Source organism: Ostrea edulis, chromosome 3 (genome assembly GCF_947568905.1).
Source record: "Ostrea edulis chromosome 3, xbOstEdul1.1, whole genome shotgun sequence".
NCBI lineage: Eukaryota > Metazoa > Mollusca > Bivalvia > Ostreida > Ostreidae > Ostrea > Ostrea edulis.
In genome coordinates, this window is record NC_079166.1 from 8110979 (window position 1) to 8135310 (window position 24332).

General features: G+C 35.1%; 1 protein-coding gene across 3 annotated transcripts; it reads left to right on the plus strand.

The window, feature by feature from the left end:
* The first annotated feature begins 1948 nt into the window (after nt 1-1948).
* On the plus strand, nt 1949-23564 carry LOC125675787 (uncharacterized). 3 transcript variants are annotated; one of them, XM_048913587.2, is made up of 23 exons: nt 1949-2077; nt 6835-6910; nt 7639-7724; nt 8409-8440; nt 9631-10065; nt 10201-10632; nt 10929-11009; nt 11456-11578; nt 12776-12889; nt 13468-13539; nt 13654-13778; nt 14425-14508; nt 14637-14729; nt 14937-15053; nt 16066-16270; nt 17875-18018; nt 18735-18820; nt 19077-19147; nt 19279-19394; nt 20622-20867; nt 20976-21453; nt 21701-21775; nt 23126-23564. In XM_048913587.2, coding segments are annotated over exons 2-23 (3237 nt in total). In that variant the 5' UTR covers nt 1949-2077; nt 6835-6889; the 3' UTR covers nt 23127-23564. The 3 variants fall into 3 exon arrangements, with proteins under 3 accessions (XP_048769544.2, XP_048769543.2, XP_056015848.1); XM_048913586.2 differs by having other exon boundaries at nt 21701-21771; XM_056159873.1 differs by lacking the exons at nt 1949-2077; nt 6835-6910; nt 7639-7724; nt 8409-8440 and having other exon boundaries at nt 9670-10079; nt 10214-10632.
* Nucleotides 23565-24332: the final 768 nt, after the last annotated feature.

Consider the following 24332-nt stretch of genomic DNA (forward strand, 5'->3'; position numbering starts at 1 on the left):
TGGGAAACTCTAATTGAAGACTTTGATATTTCTTTGGCTGCCGACCTATGTGGGTTGTCCCAATATGACTTGTATTTATTTAGCAGGATGGTCTCAAACTTGCCTGATTTTGACATTTCAGAACTACATCTGAACTTTCGTTTTATAAGAGATGCAACAGCAATGTATTATAGCAAACTTTGAGTTACACTGTAACTAAATATTGTATATGCTTCTAATATGTTCTTGAGGAATTTTTGTATTCTCCCTCTCTTCCATTGTAATCACTTGTATTCCTTATATTATTTTGCACATTTGCATATGTCTTGATTAATGCACTACTATTGTACTTGTAAGAATCTCCATCTGGAGGAAAGAAAGAAAGATTGACAATATTTACGTAGTCTTTCCAACAATCCGTTAAATTTCCATGGGCACAAATTGTGCACTTTAATCTATTGGCTGCCATAGTTCTGGATTCTTATGCAAAATGCATCCAAAAGTTTCACGAGGACATCATCAACCCGCCATTTAGATACATCGATTATGTTTTATTCATTAACAACAATCATTTCCATTCACATGTCGATTCAATGTGCACTAGTGAACTGGAAATAAAAGCTTAGGACAGATTAATGGTATTTCTTGTACTGGGATCGTTAATTTGTTGGCGATGGACACGCATGTGTGGTACATGTCCCTTCCTAAAAACAGGACCTTCTATTACTTTTAAATGCGGAAAATATTTTACTGTAAATGATAACATGTCATGCAAGTCGAAAAACTTACTATACTGCATTATTTGCAACGGGTGTGGCGAGGAATATATTGGACAAACCGGAACACAACTAACAGCGAGGATGCGTGTCCATCGCCAACAAATTAACGATCCCAGTACAAGAAATACCCCATGCAGCGAACACTTTGACAACTGTGCTAGAGGCAACTACAGCGTATTTCCATTTTATAAACTTAAAACAGAATCAACATCCATGAGACTTGCTAAAGAAAATTATTTCATTAAACTGTTTTCTCCTAAACTAAACAAACTTTAATCAATTCTGATTGTTAAACCTCTTAATTCATCAACTTTTATCATGTTAATGTTCATGCTTATTTTGTCCAAGTCACCTTTCCCGAATTTTTTGTATTATGACGTCATGTATGTATTTCCTCCTCGCAAAGACTATCATGACGTCACAATAGACGTCTCTAAGATAAACAACTTTGTATTCATTATTTAAAATTTGTATTCACCTGAGGATGGATGTTAAAATCCAGAAAGCGCTAGTGATTTAAATATATTTTGGAACTGTATATTTTCCTGATTTTTTTATTGAATTATATATATATATATATATATATATATATATATATATATATAAAACTCTAAACACTTTGTTGAAATATTTCGACCGTGTTACCGGTCTTCTTCAGTCGTGTTTATGTTTATTTCTCATAGCAACGTAACTTTGATGTTTATAATATTTACTGTGACGTCATAGTACTTTCGCGTATGTAGTCGTGCGTTACGTTGTTATGAGAAATAAACACGACTGAAGAAGACCGGTAACACGGTCGAAATATTTCAACAAAGTGTTTAGAGTTTTTTCTGTATTTTACTTCCAAAAAAAGAGACTTTATATATATATATATATATATATATATATTACCTTTCCATTCATACCATTTCTCGGTTTATTCCTCGTTAATGTAGTTGTAACACACACCACTTGAAAACAAAAATACTTTCCAAAATCAATAAAATAAATCGTATTCACTCAATATAGAATATTACAAAAATATTAATCAGTAAACTGAGAAGGTGAAGATGCATGAATGATGTAACGAACACTAATCAATTTCATAAAGAATACAAATCAAGAGTAGGACAAGCACACAACCTGACAATACGGGTTTTCTCGACGTGAGTTATCTAAAAAGTGCGCATAGATATAGATTTTGTCATTATTTTACAACAGGAAGTTTTTAAATGTAAACCGAAAGTAGACCTCAAATACATAAATAAACTGCCACGGAAATTTAAAGTATATTTATAGAGTGAAAATTATCAGCACAAGTGGAGCGACCCTCGTAGGTATGTGGAATGTTATTTACACTCTTTATTATTTCTGTTTTTAATTATAAACTAAGTCTGATACATCACTGCATCTTTTAACTGATTAAAATGTCGTAATCTAGCTTGCCTGGGACATTGATTACACTGTGCAGAATAGACCTGCACTTCTACTGAAAACGTTGATATCGAAACAATGTCGGTTAATATAGATTTAAAATGTGCGTGATCTGCACAAATTAATATAAAACAGGTCCAGATCGTGAAAATATTGATATGCAAACTTTTCTAGAAAATAAAAGGGTTTCGTAATAAAGGGGCTTAATGGTTATGTGTTTACGTACAGTATATATATATATATATATATATATATATGCATGCTTTGTGCATTCGTTTGAAGCGTTAGGTATACAGTGTATGCGGGTTATAGTTTTAGAGTTCAGGTTGGATTCGTGGTTAAAGCAGGGCGAAATTTGTTAATTGTGCAATTGAACTGTCGATATCGAAATTTAGTAGACATGTACTACTTTAATATTACATTCCAATATTGTTTATACTCCCCTGAATCGATCTTGTGTGATATAGGTAGACCTAGTACTGCGTGTTTTGTGCAGTTTTTTAGGATTGTGTGAATGTACATCGTCTGGGGACATAAGTCTTATACACTGTATTTAGGATCTTGAGAATGTTTGATCGACTGCGTTTTTACATTACATAAATGCATAACCTGCACTTGTATTATATATAGCCATACATGGATTTTTCGACACCAGAAAACAGACTGAATTCTATGATTAAGGATGTTGCCCATCACAGTCTCATAAAACAACAAGAAGTTACGGATGATGATCGATCCTTTCAAATCCACAGACAATTGCATCGCTTGGGGGTCGAATTTACTATATAAAGAGTAAAGGTATAGAACTGTAAATATAGGGTACCCAAGTTAGCTGATGTAAAATCAATAAATTGATTGATATAAAATTCTACTTTGTATTTTAATTTATTCATACATAACCAATCTACATTACTCCCAAAGTCCATCACGAAATTCCGTATACTTCCCAAGATATGCAGAAATGAACTCGGAAAAATGCCTATTATTTTTTGGTTGACGTTTAGCTGGGCCCTGGAGCTATTACGGAATTCATTTTATGAATTGGTAAGAAATTCATTTTAGAAATGATATTTTATGCTGCACATTCTATTTGATAGCTTGTTGCAATGCTCAAACACTGTGTAGTTGTATAGTGTCAGGGCCCAACTAAAAGTCAACCAAAAAATAATAAGCATTTTTCCGAGTTCATTTCTGCATATCTTGGGAAGTATACGGAATTTCGGGATGGACTTTGGTAGTAATGTAGATTGATTATGTATGAATTAATTAAAATGCAAAGTAGAATTTTATATCAATTAATTCATTGTTTTTACATCAGCTAACTTGGATACCCTATATCTATACCTTTACTCTTTATATAGTAAATTCGGCCCCCAAGCGATGCAACTGCCTGCGTTCAAATCATGCTGTCATTTTCTTAATCATAAAAAGTTCAGTGTTGTCTTCCGTGATAGTTCAACTGTACACCCTGCATTTCCTATACAAATTCAATATCACATCCCCCCCCCCCCCCCCAAAAAAAATATTTACAAACTTTACAGTGGCTAAATATAGACCATCTTAAACACAAATCCACCTCCATGTTTTTGTTCTTCTTTCAACTATGGTCCAACTGGATATCTCATTACTGGCGATGTCAGGTCCTAAATTTAGAGTGTACCAATCTTTCAATTGGCGACGGAACTTCACTTCTGGTATGAATTCTGTAGAAGATTATGTCAGACGATGGGCTAAATATGAAAAAGAAGAACTTGATATATTATCAGAATGGATTTAAAAAATAAGAGCAATATTAAAATACCGTAAAACAAATGTGCGTACCATTTATCCTTCTGTGTTTAGAGAACCGGAAGTGATAAAATAGATATAATACCTTCTGTGTTTAGAGAACCGGAAGTGATAAAATAGATATAATACCTTCTGTGTTTAGAGAACCAGAATTGATAAAATAGATATAATACCTTCTGTGTTTAGAGAACCAGAATTGATAAAATAGATATAATACCTTCTGTGTTTAGAGAACCAGAATTGATAAAATAGATATAATACCTTCTGTGTTTAGAGAACCAGAATTGATAAAATAGATATAATACCTTCTGTGTTTAGAGAACCAGAATTGATAAAATAGATATAATACCTTCTGTGTTTAGAGAACCAGAATTGATAAAATAGATATAATACCTTCTGTGTTTAGAGAACCAGAACTGATAAAATAGATATAATACCTTCTGTGTTTAGAGAACCAGAACTGATAAAATAGATATAATACCTTCTGTGTTTAGAGAACCAGAACTGATAAAATAGATATAATACCTTCTGTGTTTAGAGAACCAGAACTGATAAAATAGATATAATACCTTCTGTGTTTAGAGAACCAGAACTGATAAAATAGATATAATACCTTCTGTGTTTAGAGAACCAGAAGTGATAAAATAGATATAATACCTTCTGTGTTTAGAGAACCAGAACTGATAAAATAGATATAATACCTTCTGTGTTTAGAGAACCAGAACTGATAAAATAGATATAATACCTTCTGTGTTTAGAGAACCAGAATTGATAAAATAGATATAATACCTTCTGTGTTTAGAGAACCAGAATTGATAAAATAGATATAATACATAAGGAAAATACATTGGTTCCAGCTGACAAAGCTTGTAACGACATTGTCTTTGTAAGGCTCATTGTCATGACTCAAACGACTCAAACTTTATTTTCACATTTCATAATTCTATTTATACTCCCAAGTTTCTTTTCGTTAAACGATGGAATTCTTCAAAATCACGCTTCAGTTTTAAACACATTTATTATGTCAGTCGAATGGTACGAATGAATATGAGTACCAAAATTTCCCATACAGAGATACATTGCTGGATCCAGTCAATGTTCTACTAAACCCTATCGTGGCTCCTCATAAAAATATTATTTGGTAAGAAGGAGAAACTTCTAACGTATTGTGCCACAAGTGGGAAGTGGTGTATAATAAATGCGGATTCTAGAAAATTCCAAAGATGAAATCATAAAACTTTTCTCAAATCAACAAGATCAAAACACGTGACTTTTAGACACTGTATACGACCATTGTTCACGGTAGATTTACGACTAGGCTTTTTGACGTCATAGACAGCTGCTTCTTCAATAAGAATGGAACACGGAAATATTCATATCTTGTGATTAGTCATTTAAAAACTACTTCGTTAAACGCCCCTCTGATCTCTGCATTAGTACTCTGATGTTGTGTTTCTCATTGACAATTTATACGTTATCTTTGGCGATCAAATCTCCCAACAGTCTGTTGGAATTCCCATGGACACAAATTGTGTCCCTTTATTTGCTGGCCTGTTTGTATAATCTTACAACCCAGAATTTATTCAAAACATTGTACATGAGAAGAACAATCTAATGCTGTGGCTTCAACTCGACATTTAGATATATCGACGAAATTTTGTCTATTAAAATATATTCATTTACATTCACATGTTGATTCGATATATCACAGTGAACTCGACATAAAAGACACCACAGAGTCTTCACATCCGCTTCACACTTAGATATTGAACATAGATGTTAACGGCGAAGTGACAACTCAACTTTATAACAAACAGGATTCCTTCAGTTTCTACATCGTCAACTTCCCATATCTATGTAGCAATATATCATTATTAACTGCATGCAAGGTGAAGATAACGAACAGTGATCAATCCCATAACTCCTATAAGCAATACAAAATAGATAGTTGGGCAAACACGGACCCCCGGATACACCAGAGGTGGGAACAGGTGCCTAGGAGGAGTAAGCATCCCCTGTTGCATGTGGTTTTATGTTTCTCAACTTATTCGATTCGCACGAACATGTTCTCCGTGTAACAGTGTTTAGATCAGGATATGGGGCTCACGGCGGGTGTGAACGGTCAACAGGGGATGCTTACTCCTCCTAGGCACCTGATCCCACCTCTGGTGTGTCCAGGGGTCCGTGTTTGCCCAACTATCTATTTTGTATTGCTTGTAGGAGTTATGAGATTGATCACTGTTTGTTATTTTCACCTTGCTGATAACCTAATTTAAGTACAAATACGTTGATTTTATAGGATATCAACAGTCTCGTTTAAAGTAGGCATATCGCAAATTCTGTGGTCGTTTTACTGATCGTATTTGCAAATATAACCTGCGTTAGTTGAGTATTGTCCGAGGTGTTTTATACCAATTGTTAGGCCGTTCTCTTGGTACTGCTTTTGACTACGGATTACTCTGTTTACTTGATCAAGAAATAGAGCTTACCGTCGATGTAGCAGGTCAACAGAGGATGCTTACTCCTAGGCACCTGATCCAATCCTAGGGTCCGTGTTTGCCCTACTCTTAATTTTATATTGTTTATTGGAATTTTGAGATTGATCACTGTACGCAATCTTGACTTTTTGATTGAATGATCTATATAAATATTTGCATATGCATGTACGTGTCACAGTGATAGTTCTACTGGGGTTGCCGGGATTGCCTTCCCTCACTTGGTTCATGAATTTTTTATTCAAAAAGGTTATTTGTACCATTTTGGGGTCCTTAAGACATGGGTCGCACCCCTCCCCTGGGGATTTCTTTCCCTGGTTTCACCCCTGTGTTACTACATGTACATTGTAACATGCTTGTCTGGAAATATATTTCAGATCTTTCCGAGAGAAATGCAATTTTGCATTTTACACACCTGAAAACCTTTACAAAATGAACACCATAGTAGAGCAGGTAAGGCTCCTTCAGTTCTCTCTCCTTGATCTTTTGCATTAAATTGTCATTTGGCAGTCTGCTGTATTTGTGTGTATTCATTTGGCACTCTGCTGTATTTGTGTGTATTCATTTGGCACTCTGCTGTATTTGTGTGTATTCATTTGGCACTCTGCTGTATTTGTGTGTATTCATTTGGCAGTCTGCTGTATTTGTGTGTATTCATTTGGCACTCTGCTGTATTTGTGTGTATTCATTTGGCACTCTGCTGTATTTGTGTGTATTCATTTGGCACTCTGCTGTATTTGTGTGTATTCATTTGGCAGTCTGCTGTATTTGTGTGTATTCATTTGGCAGTCTGCTGTATTTGTGTGTATTCATTTGGCACTCTGCTGTATTTGTGTGTATTCATTTGGCACTATGCTGTATTTGTGTGTATTCATTTGGCACTATGCTGTATTTGTGTGTATTCATTTGGCACTATGCTGTATTTGTGTGTATTCATTTGGCACTCTGCTGTATTTGTGTGTATTCATTTGGCACTCTGCTGTATTTGTGTGTATTCATTTGGCAGTCTGCTGTATTTGTGTGTATTCATTTGGCACTCTGCTGTATTTGTGTGTATTCATTTGGCAGTCTGCTGTATTTGTGTGTATTCATTTGGCACTCTGCTGTATTTGTGTGTATTCATTTGGCACTCTGCTGTATTTGTGTGTATTCATTAGAATATGCTGTGATTCTATTTACAGTTAAAGAGTATGAATGAGAAAGTGGATACAATACAAATGGAAAACAAGTTCATCAGGAAAAGACTTGCTAAACAAGAAGAAGACAGGTGAAGATAGTTTTGCTCATTTCCAGACCGCATGTACAATAACATTCTACCTGTCAAACAACACAAATACTTGTGAAGACATTGCTCACAATGATTTTCTATCCGCATACTACATGTCACTCAATCGTAAGGAGAACATTGATGTACATACTACATGTCACTCAATCGTAAGGAGAACATTGATATACATACTACATGTAACTCAATCGTAAGGAGAACATTGATATACATACTACATGTAACTCAATCGTAAGGAGAACATTGATATACATACTACATGTCACTCAATCGTAAGGAGAACATTGATATACATACTACATGTCACTCAATCGTAAGGAGAACATTGATATACATACTACATGTCACTCAATCGTAAGGAGAACATTGATGTACATACTACATGTCACTCAATCGTAAGGAGAACATTGATGTACATACTACATGTCACTCAATCGTAAGGAGAACATTGATATACATACTACATGTCACTCAATCGTAAGGAGAACATTGATATACATACTACATGTCACTCAATCGTAAGGAGAACATTGATATAACCACTTGCACCATGATTTCTCTATCCAATTTTCTTTATAGTCCGTTCTTCACAGTTCCGGTTCTTGTTATGTGTCGGTGAAATATCCAATGAGGGTATGTGATTAACTATGTAGTTTAATTTTGCAGGGAAATGACTGAAGATGAAGTTCATAAGATAGGTAAAATATTCACATTACTTTATCTCTGCGTTTATCTTCTGTAAAATGGTTTGTAAGTACATGCAATTGTTTGAGGGTTTTTTTAAATTTTTGAAAATATCTTTGATATTTTCCCATTAAAAAAGATGTGGGTAATTGAGTTTAGCTGAATTTTCAAATAATGTGTGGAGATTTTTGAAAAAAAAACACCTGTCAATAGAACAAATGCTGTCTGACATATTTCATACCAATTGTTAAGCCGTTCTTTACACACTCATTTTGACAACGGGTTACTCCGTTTATCTGATATAGGGTATAGATAAAGGGTTTACTGCGAATGTGACCTGTCGACAAGGGATGCTTAGTCCTCCTAGGCACCTGATCCCACCTCTGGTATATCCAGGGGTCCGTATTTGTCCAACTCTTAATTTCGTATACTCGGTAGGTTATAAGATTACTCACTGTTTGTTATCTTCACCTTTTCATCTTTAAATGAATTGCACAAATAAATTTGTGCAATTGTAAAGTCCTATGGAAAGTTACTATGTAAAACTTATAATGTACCAATTTTGATGCATTAGATGCGCATTTCGACAAATAATGTCTCTTCAGTGATGCTCAACCAAATGTTTGAAATCCGAAATAACAATGAAGTTTCAGAGCTATTATAGGGAACATCAGTGTGCCCCAAAAAGTGGAGTCAAATTCCTCTAAGGATAAGAGCTATGCGTAAGGGAGATAATCCTTAATTTTGAAATGAATTTCTAAATTTTATAACAGCAATTAAATATACATCCGTATTTTCAAGCTAGTAACGAAGTACTTAGCTACTGGGCTGTAGAGACCCTCGGGGACTAACAGTCCACCAGCAGAGGCCTCGACCCAGGGGACTATAATATACAATCGGATCACGTTCGTCCTTTTCCGTAACACCCCCCCCCCTCGTTTGGCAATGCTTATTTTTCGTTATTTTCACATGTATGTCACCTATGCTATACATGTAGGATGTACTTGATTGTCAGCGGTATTTCTCCTCAGATGGTTGAAAGTGGGTACAGCTGAATTGAACTTAAGAAAAATTCAAAATAGTTGACGTTGAAAGTAGAATCAATTCATGTGTTAATTTAGCCGTCTATGGAGGTTTGTAAGAAATGCTAACGTGTACTGAATGAAATAATATTGTTGCTATGTAAGATTTTTTTTCTGTTTAGACACTCTTTTAGCACAAGTGTTAGACCTATCAGAGACGGACCGAAAACAGAGCAACGACATATCGGAGCTAATTACAGCAATACTGACGACGAACGAAAAAGTAGCAGTTCTGACTCAGTCTATTGGCCAGTTTCATGATAACGGTGCGGATGTATCTGGGGAAGATGTTGGGGAAATTGACCAATTAGATGTTGAGGCCAGTGACAGAGATATTGATAAAGCAGATAACAGTTTGAATAGCGAGATCACAGAAGAATTACCTAGAGCAGTAAGGGAGGATGAAACAATTGAAGAGAGAATGGTCATCAGCAAATCGCCAGAAGATGAATTCACTGACGAAACACACCGTATTACTGAACAGACACAGGATAGCGAAACCAGAAAGGTTTCTGGTAAGTGTGTCTCTGGAGAAGAGACTGGATTCGACGCTCCAGATGAGGAGGATAGGGTATCCCATCGACATGAGGAGGATAGGGTATCCCATCGACATGAGGAGGATAGGGTATCCCATCGACATGAGGAGGATAGGGTATCCCATCGACATGAGGAGGATAGGGTATCCCATCGACATGAGGAGGATAGGGTATCCCATCGACAGGGTTTGGATACAAAGGATACGGAAAATATGTCAACAGATCATGATAGAGTTTCGATTTTTGTAGAAGACAAAGCAAATAGGATTGATATAAAAGGAGTACTATCAATGGACGAAACAAGAAAAGGCTCTTTAGAGGAGCCAGATCTCCGACATTCGGAAACGATGGAAGAAATATTAACGAGAACAGAAACTACAAGGAAACTGAAGAGAAAAAGAACTCAAAGGGACGTCGATAATAGACTTGTCATATTAACCGAGGAATCACAAAACATTAAAAACAGTGTAATGAAAACAGACGACGGGGGGAAACAAAATGTGTCACGGAGCGCATCCAAGCAGGGGGTGGAATCCTACAACCAGGAACACAGAATGGTCAGGGCGGCGCAAACATTGACCGCGGACGGTAAATTTGTAACATTGACTACGGACGGTATATTTGTAGCATTGACTGCGGGCGGTAAATTAATTTGTATAAATGTGAACTTGTATTCCTCTGGAATTTCATTAACAACTTTTTTAAAAAGAATTTGTTTGATTGCATTTAGTTACATTGAGAATTTTTCGGTTTTAGCCTTATCATTTCGTAAGATACAATGAGATAACGCGATGATATAAAGTAGATATGGAAATAGATTTCGAGAAATATAGAATCCTTTCGGAACAGGTACAGTGCAAACACAACTTTATACTTTTTTTCAGAAAGAAGAGTGATGACTATGATGTCACGTCGAATCGAAACTGACCAGTGGCTTGCCGAGGCTGCTTCAGCTGCACAAAGAAGTAATCACATAGTATACAAAACAAGATGGAATATATTTATATATATATATATATATATATCCAATAATAAAAGTCAAGAAACACAAAACTCGAATAACATTTCACTGTTAGCGCTTTCGGCTTTGATGCCTCTTCAGACAGTTATAAAATGAAATAATATTTTAATATATTTCAATATTGTATAACTGTCAGAAGAGGCATTAAAGCCAAAAGCGCCAACAGTGAAATGTTTTCAAATTTTGTGTTTCTTGACTTTTATAATTGGATGCATTTACTGTATCAAATACTGAATTATTTTTACAATATATATATATATATATATATATATATATTACGAATTTTAAACCAAGTCAACGAACACATTGATAAGTTGTTTACATTTTCAAAGAATGGTACACAATTTCCTAGTTGAAAATCCAATGTTCGATATTTTCTTTCAATTTAAGATTCTGAACTGAAATATCAGCATGGAAGAGGTCTGGATACAATATTTATTCTGGACACATCGGCAAGTATGGAGGGGGACGGTTTCAGGCAGATGAAAGGTGTTGTGATCGACATTTTGAACGGTAATTATTCAATATTTATCATGTACGGTATGATAATTTCATTGTTTTACTTCAAATTATGCGACAATTGAGATCACCCTGGTTTAAGATATTACGTAATAGGATTTTCAACCATATCTTTATCTTAAGGATGAACGCTGTCAATGATGTTTTTTTTCCTCATAATTAGTAAAATTATTAGTATCGGTGACCCCTAATACAAATATGTTCAAATCATACTGGCGAAACAGTAGCGTTATTGACATGCAACCTTTCCCTACCCCAAAAAATAAGTGAAAAATTATTAACGTTTCATCAGTGCGCCGTTAAACTTTCTGTAGAATTGATATTTCCATCCGAAATTCTCACAGTGATGGTTTGAACGTATCTTATTGTAATATAATTACAATGGGATCGGGCACAAGTTCTAAAAATTTAAGACCGCCCTCTCCCTGCATACATGTACTTGGTAGTAACAAAGATTCATGCATTTCGTAATGTGCATGGTGAATTTATAAGATCAAATTTGAATACGAATATGCTAGGAAATATTCAATATTGGTCATCACATATCGAAACATTTTTTTAAAATTTCATGGTAGATTACACACAGCGGGTGTGACCAGTCGACAGGGGATGCTTAATTCTCCTATGAACCTGGTCCCATCTGGTGTGTACAGTGGTCTGTGTTTGCCCAATTATCTATTTTATAGGAGTTATGAGATTGATCACTGTTCATTATCTTCACTTTTCATTGATGTACATTACTAGATCATACATTAAATCGATTCCCATGTTTACAGTAATAAATGTTGAAATGAAAGAGAAAAGCATCAAAAGTAGAATATGAGTGTTTAGAATATGGAGTTTGTCGATGCTTGATATCTTGTTAAATGGCACGAGTGTTTAGAATATGGAGTTTGTCGATGCTTGATATCTTGTTAAATGGCACTTTTGTGACATATATATTTGTATGGTTAATGGCATTTCATTTTTCTATAATATATATTTCATACTTGGAGGTTAATATTTATAATTCAAGCATGCATGTGTTGAGTTTATGAAATAGAGAACAAAATGTTATTTTCCTCAGAATGATGAATTAACAAATGTTACTAATGTATGTTTTTTAATAAATAATTGTGAGTCTTAAACAAACTATAAACTTTACCTGGAAATTAACCAACGTGTACTTACAAGAATGTCTCTTTTTCATAGAATTTGAAAGAAGATCTGGTTTGGATACAAATGTGGGAGTGATTACTTTTGGACATGAGAATGGTTTCTTCCATTACTGTTCTAACCGCTATTACGATATCAAGAACAGTCTGGGCAAGTACAAAAATGAAGACGACTACTCAATGTAAAAATAGAACCTGACGGCGATGAGGCTATCTAGCTAATTTACAACCCAACATGTAATGTATGAAGTATAATGATTGGTTATTTCATTTAAGCAGGCTCAGTTGTCCAAGTCCCATTGGGATCTTGGTTAGAATAGGTACCCCGTGTTTGTCGTAAGAGGCGACTAAATAGAGCGGTCCTTCGGGTGATACCGCAAAAATCGAGGTCCCGATATAGATCCCTCCAAGCTCAGAGGCCTTAAAAGCGCCGAGCATGCTCTAAATGTTGCAGCCCTTCACCGGCAATGGCGAAGTCACCATATGAGTGAAAAATTCTCGAGAGGGACGTTAAACAATATACAATCACCCCGTCAATCAATTTTCCACTATGCTTAATGTAGCTGGAGAAAGAGAAAGGGAGAGCGGAGAAAGAAAGAGAAAATCTTATTGACAGTCATATTTTAGTGATTCATTTTCAGGCCTGTCATTCCCATAAATTTCCCCAAAAGTGATGATTATGAAGATCTTTTCCAAGTCATGTATAATTTAATATTAACAATTTTGTAGACGAACTTCAATGTAGTGGCCCGTCTCCGATAGGAGCGGGTCTCCTCCTATCATTGGGAACCCAAGGTACAAGTGAGTATTTTTGATAATATTTTTATCTTCTTTATGTTGTCAAATATAAAAGCAAAACCGCAGAATAGATCTTATTGTATATCATTGGAAGACCTCTAATTTCTATCAACAAAGCGGGAATATCGGTTATTGGGAAGTGGCATATTCGACCAAGAATAATTTTGATTTCGGATGGAAAAGTCACGGACCACCACTACCCTGAGGGTCCGGAGGACATGGATGGCAACGCCCCAGGACAAGTTAGTACAGCATGATTGTCGTCCCCAAAATATTTCGCTTTTTACCTCATTGGAGTTAATTCAAACGAAAAAATACATACAATTATATCCATCTATTTACATGTATCTATGTAAAACTTATACGGTACCAATTTTGATGCACCAGATGCGCATTTTGACAAATAATGTCTCTTCAGTGATGCTCAACCGAAATGTTTGAAATCCGAAATAACTATGAAGTTTAGAGCTAAATATAGCCAAAAACAGCGTGCCAAAAAAGTGGAGCCAAGTTCGTCCAAGGATAAGAACTATGCATGAGGGAGATAATCCTTAATTTTGAAATGAATTTCTAAATCTTATAACAGCAATTAAATATACATCCGTATTTAGTCTCATTTTAGCTTATTTAAATTTTTACACTATAAGAGGTGATAATATTTGGTGTAATCATGATTAAGCGTGCCTTTTCTGTATATTTATGTGTCTATGTACAAACAGTATTCATTAACATTTTGCCAAAAGTGTCATTTTATTTACACGTTGATTATCACTTGATGATAATTATACAATATGTAGTATATTCGTTAGTACAAATATTTTCATCATGGTCTGAGTATGTGATTTTGAGATAATTATTTGAAATGAAAGTATGATAATTGAATTATAGGCAGTTGAAGAGTTAGTACAGATCGTCCAAAGAATTAGTGATGCCAAATCGATTATATGCGTTCCTGTGGGAGAGCCGGACATGGTAAGATATATCAAGGTTAAATAGTACAGGAAACATTCTTTGACAATGTTAATCAGATTTATGTTTTCCCTTAACTCACCGAAGAACGAATTTACTCTGCTTAACATGTGGGTTTTTTTTTTTAATAGACCGTACTGGAAATGATATCCGGGCTTTCAGTTGGAGGGAAAATCGTCCATTTACACGAGGCAAGAAAGATCGGAAGATTCCCTGTCAATGTGGCAAGTATCTTTTAGATCTATGAATGAAGTATGCACAATAAACCATATTTCAGGAAATCCAATCTTTAATTTCTGTCCTTTCTGAAGAATAAAAGCCTTCTACAGCGTTTCATTAAAGACAAATGTAGTCTTAACAAGGTTGGCAACGTACATTTTTAGCCTTATCTTAGAGTGTTGCTGAACAAACAATTTTGCCTTAATTTTTAGAAAATCGCTGAACAAGTACGTGGAATAGCGAATTCCGAGTCAATGAACAGGTCAAGATTTCAAACGGTACTGTCTAACTTCCTGACGACGGATCAAGACCTCACGGAGAGTGACTGGGTTAGTAGAATACATCCGGAAACTATCCATAAATCGTAGAAAATAGATATATAACTTACAGTTCAGATAAGACTTAGGCACCTGATCCCACGTCTGGTGTGTTCAGGGGTCTGTGTTTGCCCAACTACCTATTCTGTATTGCTTATAGGAGTTATGAGATTGATAACTGTTCGTTATCTTGACCTTGCATGTAGAGAAGGATTTATTGAGACTACAGACACAGGCTGTTTGTGGTTCCCAAACGGTCAAAAGTATCACAAATTTATCTGTGGTTTATCGGTATGGTAACATCACACAAGTCTAATTACATATACGGTAGATACACGTGGCCCCTCATTTTACAATAACATATAATATATATAATTTTCCGCTAATTAAATTTTATGCCAAATAGGTATTTTTCTTTACTTCTTGATAACTGTCATTCCGATTCTTTTCAAATTTGGAATGAAGCATCTGTGGGACAAGTTTGACATACTGTACACCGCGGGACTCGTACACCCCTGGGGTCAGATGGGCGGTATAAAAACGGTCAAAAATAACCAATTTTCAAAAATCTTCTTTTCTACAACAACACGTCTGTAAGAAAAACTAAATGTATAGTGATGGAGAGCAGATAGGTCTTTCGTTTTGTCATTTATATTTTTTAACGTCCGTGTTATATTTAAACATTACATGTATTTATATTAAGAATTGAAAATCAAGAATTACACCGATGTCTGTACTCAGGTTATTTGAAACTTTACTGTGAAAATGTAGAAAACAAAGTGTATTATATCCATGCTATTTGCAAAGTAGAATACTTTTTTAAAGCCTGAAAGAGTCATAAATGCAATGTGCAGTAAAACGTACGAACTCGGATATGGAGAAAGAATAATATCAAAGTATTCTACTTAAAGAGATAACTGATTATAAGAAACACAGTTTTAATTAAGAATGTTTAGGTCCCCTCCCCCTCATCATTTCACAGTTCATTTACTGATATCGAACTCTTTCTTTTTTGTAAAATCAGGATGATATCTATGAGATGGCCACAGGATCAGGAGAGGAATTTAAGTCAATGGAGGACATTGTAGATGAAGATTTGGACTCACAATGCCAGGAAAGAAACCCAAATATGCCACCCATTGGCACAAGAGTCAGACGAGGTCCGGGCTGGCAATGGGACGATCAAGATAGCAATGGTCCAGGAACGGTGACAGGACACTCTAAAAATCGTATGTATTTTGCATGTGTCGGTCCTTTCCATCTGTGTACATATTTTTGTTTTGTTTTATATCCCTTCCACAATTGTTCGCCCATACTGAGACACCAGCATCTGTAGATGTAGTACTACTCATATATAATCGCGGCAAGCTACTGGTGTGTCCAGGGGTCCGTGTTTGCCCAACTATCTATATTGTATTGCTTGTAGGAGTTATGAGATTGATCACTGTTCGTTATCTTCACCTTACAAACAAGTTGATGTGAGAGGGGGTTCAATGGTCGCGTTTAAAGTCAGCATTTGGCAAATTCTATGGTCGTTATAATGATCTAGTTGTCAGTACAACCTACCATTGGGTCAAATGCTGTCCGACTTGTTTCATACCGATTGTTAGGCTGTTCTTGGCACACTGCTTTTGACTACGGATAACTCTGTTTACCTTATCATGATATAGGGCTCATGTTTACTCATCCTAGGCACCTGCTCCCACCTCTGATATATTCAGGGGTCCTTGTTTATCCAACTTTTTTTTCTTTTTAGGATTTATAAAATTGATCACTGTTCGCTATCTTCACCTTAATTCACTTATGGTTAGCTCTCAGAGCTGTATAGCAGCTAGGGTTGTTTAACGTGCCAACGCCTTCGCGACACGGGGTTTCCGTTTCTAAGGTCATTTCCAAAAGACCTGCGAATCTCCCTTCTAAATCGGAAGCGTCTGACGATAAAACAATCACTATCAATTTATGTGTCTTAAATTTTATGCGGCTTTGACATGAATTCGGCTGGAACTTACGACTCGCACTCATGATACGAACATTCTCACCACTGAGCTATGTGACCAGTCAGTGTACATGTAAATGCAAGTGCTAATTTAAGGTATTCCATGTATAATGAAAGGATAATGAACAATTTTGAAGGATTTAGATCAACATAAATGATTATTGTTAAATAATGATAAAAGTGAAGCGGATGAAATTCACATGACTGGTAAATGATTAGAAGCTGACCATTTTGCACTTAAGACTTTTTGGAAGAGTTGTCTGCCCTTTGTAAAAATAAGAAAAATCTAATTTTCTAAAAATATGTGTGGTCAATGATTAATTTTATTTCATATTTTCATAAAAAGAAAGTGCATGCAACTTTCTACCAAGAGATTAGTATGAAAATATAACTTGTTTTTAAAATATTGTAATAAAACATGTTTTTCCCAAATACTTCAATTTTAAATTCTAGGTGAAATAAATCAAGCAGTAAACAAAATTTTGAAAATTCCTATGGTGGATTATTTTTATTTGATGAACCCTTCAAAATGATACCATGATTACAAATATTTCACCATCCATTTAGAGATGAAATATGGTCATTATACATTGAATACCTTAAATTTGATTTATGAATATGAAAAATGACATTTACTATGGTGTCGATCTTAGATATTATTTAGCATTTTCCTTCATTTTTAATACTCTCTCTCTCTCTCTCTCTCTCTCTCTCTCTCTCTCTCTCTCTCTCTCTCTCTCAATATTAGTTGATAAACATATATGTAGCATCCACTTAACCTTGATGACATATGTATATTTTAATGATGATATACCTATGTTTCGATTTGTTGTACAGCTGGTTGGATTTCTGTGGAATGGGATACTGGTAATGGGTTTCAGTACAGATACGGAGCTGATGCATCATACGACATAGTTGTCTGCGATTCACCGAGAGTACTCCTCGATGAGATGATAGCAGTGGGCTGTTTGGTAACTAGAGGTAGGAACAATTAGTCTGATTGTCCCCTAGGGAAACGACATAATCTCTCAGTAGTCTGTTTGGTAATTTGAGGTAAGAACAATTAGTCTGATTGTCCCCAGGTGAAATGACAGCTACCGTCAGTTCGGTAGCTAAAGTAGAACTACATGTAATGAGTTGATGTGATTCATTGATAAAGACGATACTGACGTTTCTTCGTTAATTAGAGAGAAACAATAATGTAAGACGCATCAGTCCAATTATAGAATCGTTTAATCAGACCATAGAGAATAACTGTCTGTAAACAAAGATGAAGAGGATTTAAAGCTATATAGAGAGAGATTAAAAGCAGAGGATTCTAAACGATAATAAAAACGGATGAGGAAAATATGTGTGATTCTTCCAATATTTTCAACAGGGTGAGGACACGTTTGTGTGATTTCCGTAAACTATTAGTTAACCCTACTATATATCAGCCGTCTGTTTGGTAAAAGCAGACCGATAAGAAACATTTAATGCTTCTCCCAGACCACTAGTTGATCAAATCACAGCAGCAATGAAATATAAGTGACATAGAGTGGTTAGTATGATTCTTGCCATACCGTATCAGCCAACAATTTAGCAGTAGCAGGGAAATTGTAAGTAGTTAGTATTCGTGAGCTACTCTAAAGCAACGTCAAGGTATTTAAAATTTGTAATGTTGTGCAACTAATACCTGTTGGGTTAATTTACTGCAGGTCCAGATTGGGAATGGGGAAACCAAGACGGAGGGACAGGGAATATCGGATCTGTGTACCGTGTGGACGACAGAGCAATTATCCATGTATGTATAGCGTGGAATATCCCCAAAATCCAAAAATAAGTATCGTAAAATGATTTATACTATATCCTATGCTTGTGTGCAAATTACTACAATATCATGATGAATTAATTAATTGCATAAATTACAATACGTTGATAGTATTTTTATTAAGATGACAGAGAAAATATTGGTATTTAGTACACGTCTATGGGAAATGAGATTTCTGAGTATATGTGCTGTTTTCACTACATTTTTAAAAACTTTTTATTTGTGACAGGTTCGCTGGCCTAATGGTAATAAAAGTAACTATCGATTCGGTTTCGATGGGAAGTTTGATGTCACGCTTTGGTAAATCATTTACATTTATCTGGACAGTATGGGGAGAATGGGGAATGATTTGTAACATTATGAAGACGTTCAACGTCTTTGATTTTAGAAAATTTATTGATTTTAAAATGGTTGCTTTACATTTGATTTAGTGATCCATTTTCATCTGAGGTGAAAAGAAATTTGCAACAACAGAATCCAATGGCATTGGCCAGCAGCCACACCACTGTACCAGAAACAAGCTTTGCAGAATCAACCAAGAATATTGGTAATTCTTAACTGTAGTTGAAAAGTTTCAAAACTGACTTGAAGTACGATATGCCATCAATGCAAGAAACACGACAAACATCAACGATGAGTGGACTTGTTTTGTTTTTTTTTCATTTTCACTCAGTATTTTTTTTGTATCTATCAGTTTATGTTAAATGACATGGCATATAACGGGTGTTTTCTGCTATTGTCTCCTAGGAAAATTCACGAAAATCATAATTGATCAATCGATCGATAGATAGACAAATAAATACACATAAGTTATATATACATGCAAGGTGAAGATAACGAACAGTGATCAATCTCATAACTCCTACAAGCAATACAAAATAGATAGTTGGGCAAACACGGACCCCTGGACACACCAGAGGTGGGATCAGGTGCCTAGGAGGAGTAAGCATCCCCTGTTGACCGGTCACACCCGCCGTGAGCCCCATATCCTGATCAGGTAAACGGAGTTATCCGCAGTCTAAATCAGTGTGCCAAGAACGGCTTAACAAACGGTATGAAACACGTCAGACAGCATTTGACCCAATGCGAGGTTGTATTGACGAACTAGATCGTTATAACGACCATAGAATTTGCGAAATGCTGACTTCAATCGAGACTGTTGAAATCCCTGTACCATCAACTTGTTTGTCAGTAGCTTACCTTGATTTAAAAACTGACTATACCCAGAACAAGCTGTTGCATATCGAATCAGTTGAGATATATAAACACCATAAGCAGGTGATAATGGAATATTGCTACATAAATGTGAGAAGTTGACGATGGAGAAGCTGAAATCATCCCGTTTGTCATACAGTTGAGTTGTCAGTTTTCCGTTAATGTCTACTTTCAATAAAATGTATATATAATGCAACCGCTGAAATTAGAAATACAGAATGTAATTTCCTACGTTTCAGTTATTGAATAGCAAAACGTTCCACCCACATAAAACACTCGTTATACGATATTGCATGGCCAAAAACAAAACCCCACAGCTTTCGTTTATCATTGAAAGACAAATAAAGTATTTCTTTTTTCCAAACCATATGGATGAACTATTCCCGTATGCGGTTGTATATATCTGACTACTACGTTGAATACCATGAAATATCATTTCTTTTAAAAGGCGAAGATAACGAACAGTGATCAATCCCATAACTCTTATAAGCAATACAAAATAGAGAGTACAAATGGGTAAATGGAACCTACAGCAATGTTAGATATTGTCAAATTTCAGATAAAAAAGCAGAGAAGCCGGAATCCTCCACAGACAGGCAGGAAACTCTCACATTGGATGACATCAGACGTACCAATGATTCCCTGAACATTATGGACATGGCTCCTCCTCGGAAACATACAGTTTGGGCGGACTTTGATGGTCCTCTGAATATGTCGACCAATGCTATCAACAATAGAAACAGCAGCAGAAACTCTGGAGCGGCAACATCCACCCCACATAACAACAGGGATCCGTCAAAACGAGGTTTACAAGTTAAAAGAAAACAACTGCTTTTACATAATTCATTTGAATGTGGATGTACGCTTGTTGAAATACAATTTGAATGTATAGAAATATTGGCTTTAATTACAGGTACATCTGCAAAGGGAGATAAAAAAGAGCATACTGGTAACGTACAAAGTGTTCATTTACAAGAGGACGTTCAAAATGATAAAACATCAGAACAAAATGTAAGTAATGTGTCCGATAGTTCTGGTGCATCAACAGTGGTGGATTCCGTCACTGTAATCACTCATAGACCTAGTGAAAGTGGTGAGGAATCTAAACTTGATGATCGTTCAATTCAAAGTAAAGAAATAGGTGCTCAAAGCAATCCTGGTGAAAACCAACCTTCCAGAAATTATGAAATTCACACAACTAATGACAGCCAGAAAACTAATGACGACAGTAATGTCAGCATCCAGGAACAGGAAGTGACCACCGCTATCTGGGAGTGGAAGGATTCCGATGGACAATGGGTGAAATATCCCTCCGACGTGCAAGAGAAGCTGCGGAAAAACTATTTGAAAAACCCTAAAGCGTCTGTCCTTGTGTCAATGGATGATGTATGGTAAGACAATAGTCATTTTGATACCAATTAAGAATAAAACTTAATTTTTATCAAGGCTTATAACAGATTTAGGTTAGTCTATCTAATAATGATTTTAGATGCAAAATTTCTCTGAAATATTGCAAAGTTATGTTCATTTCTATGCATTGTAGTAAAATTTCGAATAAGGAAGTATCTTTTGCAACGAGCTATTTTCTTTGCTTGATGCTAGAGCTGGTCAATTTCTAATCTTTATAAATCAATTCAGTTTCAGAGTTGTGTTTTCCAAGAACAAACAAATTAACACAGAGACAAAGGAAACGCTGGAAATACGAAAAAGTTGGTAAATATTACACACAAACACATGCTGATACTTTTTTAAAATGTATTTCCTGTAGTAAAGGATAATAGTTTGCGCAGATTTTAAAAGAGCTATACAAGTGATAAGCTCTCCATCATAACCTTTTGCTATCAGAAGAAAAGATTTATTCCGGTATGAAAAAGTTATGCAACTGACAAAGATTATACTTTTATTGTTGATTCGGAAAAAAGTACATTTGGGTATGCAGTTTAAGAATACTGATATTATTTGCATACAAACTGTCATAAAGTGATCAAATGGCGCAAGTACAGTAGAATGACCTCTAAGTACTAAAGGTTACGAATTATCTTCTGCATGTACATGTATATGTAAATATTGATCAGTTGCTGTTTCTTATGCAATTGAATGAAATTTCTTTTAAAGTCTTAAACACTCTACACTCAATCTAATCAAAATTAGATCTTCCATCCGCTCCCCAGTTTTCGATACGTCGCGACGTATCGAAAACTGGGGAGCGGATGGAAGATCTAATTTTAATTAGACTGACTCTACACTTTACGCATATTTCATAATACATATTCAGCGTATGTTTGATCTACAGATACAGTAGCTGCACTCTGTGTCAGAAAAGATAAGTCAATGTGAACGATACATGCCTCAATTTCAAGACTTGCCCCCTTCTTCTCGCAGGGCATACACATATTATCTAGAACATGATGAATCTATAAACTTCTAAACCAACAGGAAGTATTACCTTACTCAACATATACATGTAGTCATCAGTCATATAATCAAATTAGTACATATTATCTAATTACTCAACATATACATGTAGTCATCAGTCATATAATTAAATTAGTACATATTATCTAATTACTCAACATATACATGTAGTCATCAGTCATATAATTAAATTAGTACATATTATCTAATTACTCAACATATACATGTAGTCATCAGTCATATAATCAAATTAGTACACATTATCTAATTACTCAACATATACATGTAGTCATCAGTCATATACTCAAATTAGTACATATTATCTAATTATGTGGTTTGAATCATATTATATATACAATCAGCTTACTGCACCTGTAACCGAAAATACAGCCATTTATCCCCACTATCTGATCATGGAATCTTTTAAAGACGTGAAACCTGTAAAAATACCGTTCTGGTTGAATTCAAATTGGGCATCTTTTATAATGAAAATGAAGTGCCAGTTTTGTGCTTGAGATATCCTTAGTATGGGTTAAATCATAATGTAAATGTCTCGTTTTCTACTTTAGTGAGATATATATATATATATATATATATATATATATATATATATATAATGTTCATTGTAAATTGTTGGTTCCTTTTCAGACCAAGTACAAAGATGGAGGAAATAACACCTACAGATACTTTTTATGAAAACTATTAACTGATCATCGTCAGATCCGGGAAGTGGGGGTGAGAAACACCACGTGCAGTTTTCAATTTTATGTGAGATGTATCGGTCTATCCCCATACATATATTATGAAAGCATTGTAACCACCCCTCCCCTTAAAAGTAATCTTGGATGTTCTGATTTCATATGCAAAGTATTAATGTGGTGGATCAAAGAGTCAATGCTTTAACATATTGTCATAAACATAATTATGTACATTTATGATTATTGCGAGTCTTATCACCATGCTAGATTGTTTAAATGATTACTCTAACGGAATAATAATTTATTTAAAGATTACTATTCATCTGAACATTTCTTTTTATATAAAAATTTAAGGCATGCATGATTATATAAATATATTTATAACTTTATGATGTTGTCATTTTGATTCTAGGTCATTTTGAGACTTTAACACAGCAAATTTAGTTTGATTCAAAATCATATATATCAATCATGTGGGTCAAATAAGGCCCTCGTTATACATAGCTATTCAAATGACTTTAAATGCCCCCCAAAAATGCTTATGATAAAGTAGTTGTCTCTAGGTTGTATAGTACAAGGTTAACGTTGTTAGCGTACAGAGTGAAACAAGTATAAACACAATCTGGCCCCATCTTCAAGGTCTTAGAAATCATTAGATGAAATATTCAACTGTGGCACTGTAAACGTTACCTCGTGTACAACCAGGATCCCGACAACCTCGACAAGGAACAACGAAGCTACCCTAGTTATCGTATGGGCAGAAATGCTATCAAAAGGAATTCAAATAATGTGTTGGTGTTATTTGCGTAGTTGCTACTTATTTATCAGATACAGTAGGCACTTTTCTTAGTGATACAGTTGACTCAATCTGTCAAAGTAACACTAAATACACCGTACCCACAACACAGTAGAGCAGAGACCTCAAAGCTTTGAGAGTGGTTAAGACATATATGATTAAAACTTCAATTACGGTCCTCAAGAATCATTTGGATATAATATGTTCAGGGCAATTATTGATTTGAAAGTAAAATTTTCCCCCAAGGTCAGTATTTCATAACATTCGCGATCTTTAAATTTCAGGGTTTGACTGTATATTCATTATATGAAATTCTTTTCGAAAATGCATAGCATCGGGAAAATATGAAGTGCTTGTGCAG

What these genes read in the sequence shown, in the direction of transcription:
- LOC125675787 (XM_048913586.2), top strand. Translation starts at nt 6,890, where the DNA reads ATGAACACCATAGTAGAGCAG. An exon ending in GAAGATTCCCTGTCAATGTG is followed by an intron (nt 14,730 to 14,936) that starts GCAAGTATCTTT and finishes CTTAATTTTTAG; the next exon opens with AAAATCGCTGAACAAGTACG. An exon ending in AAGTTTGATGTCACGCTTTG is followed by an intron (nt 19,148 to 19,278) that starts GTAAATCATTTA and finishes CATTTGATTTAG; the next exon opens with TGATCCATTTTCATCTGAGG.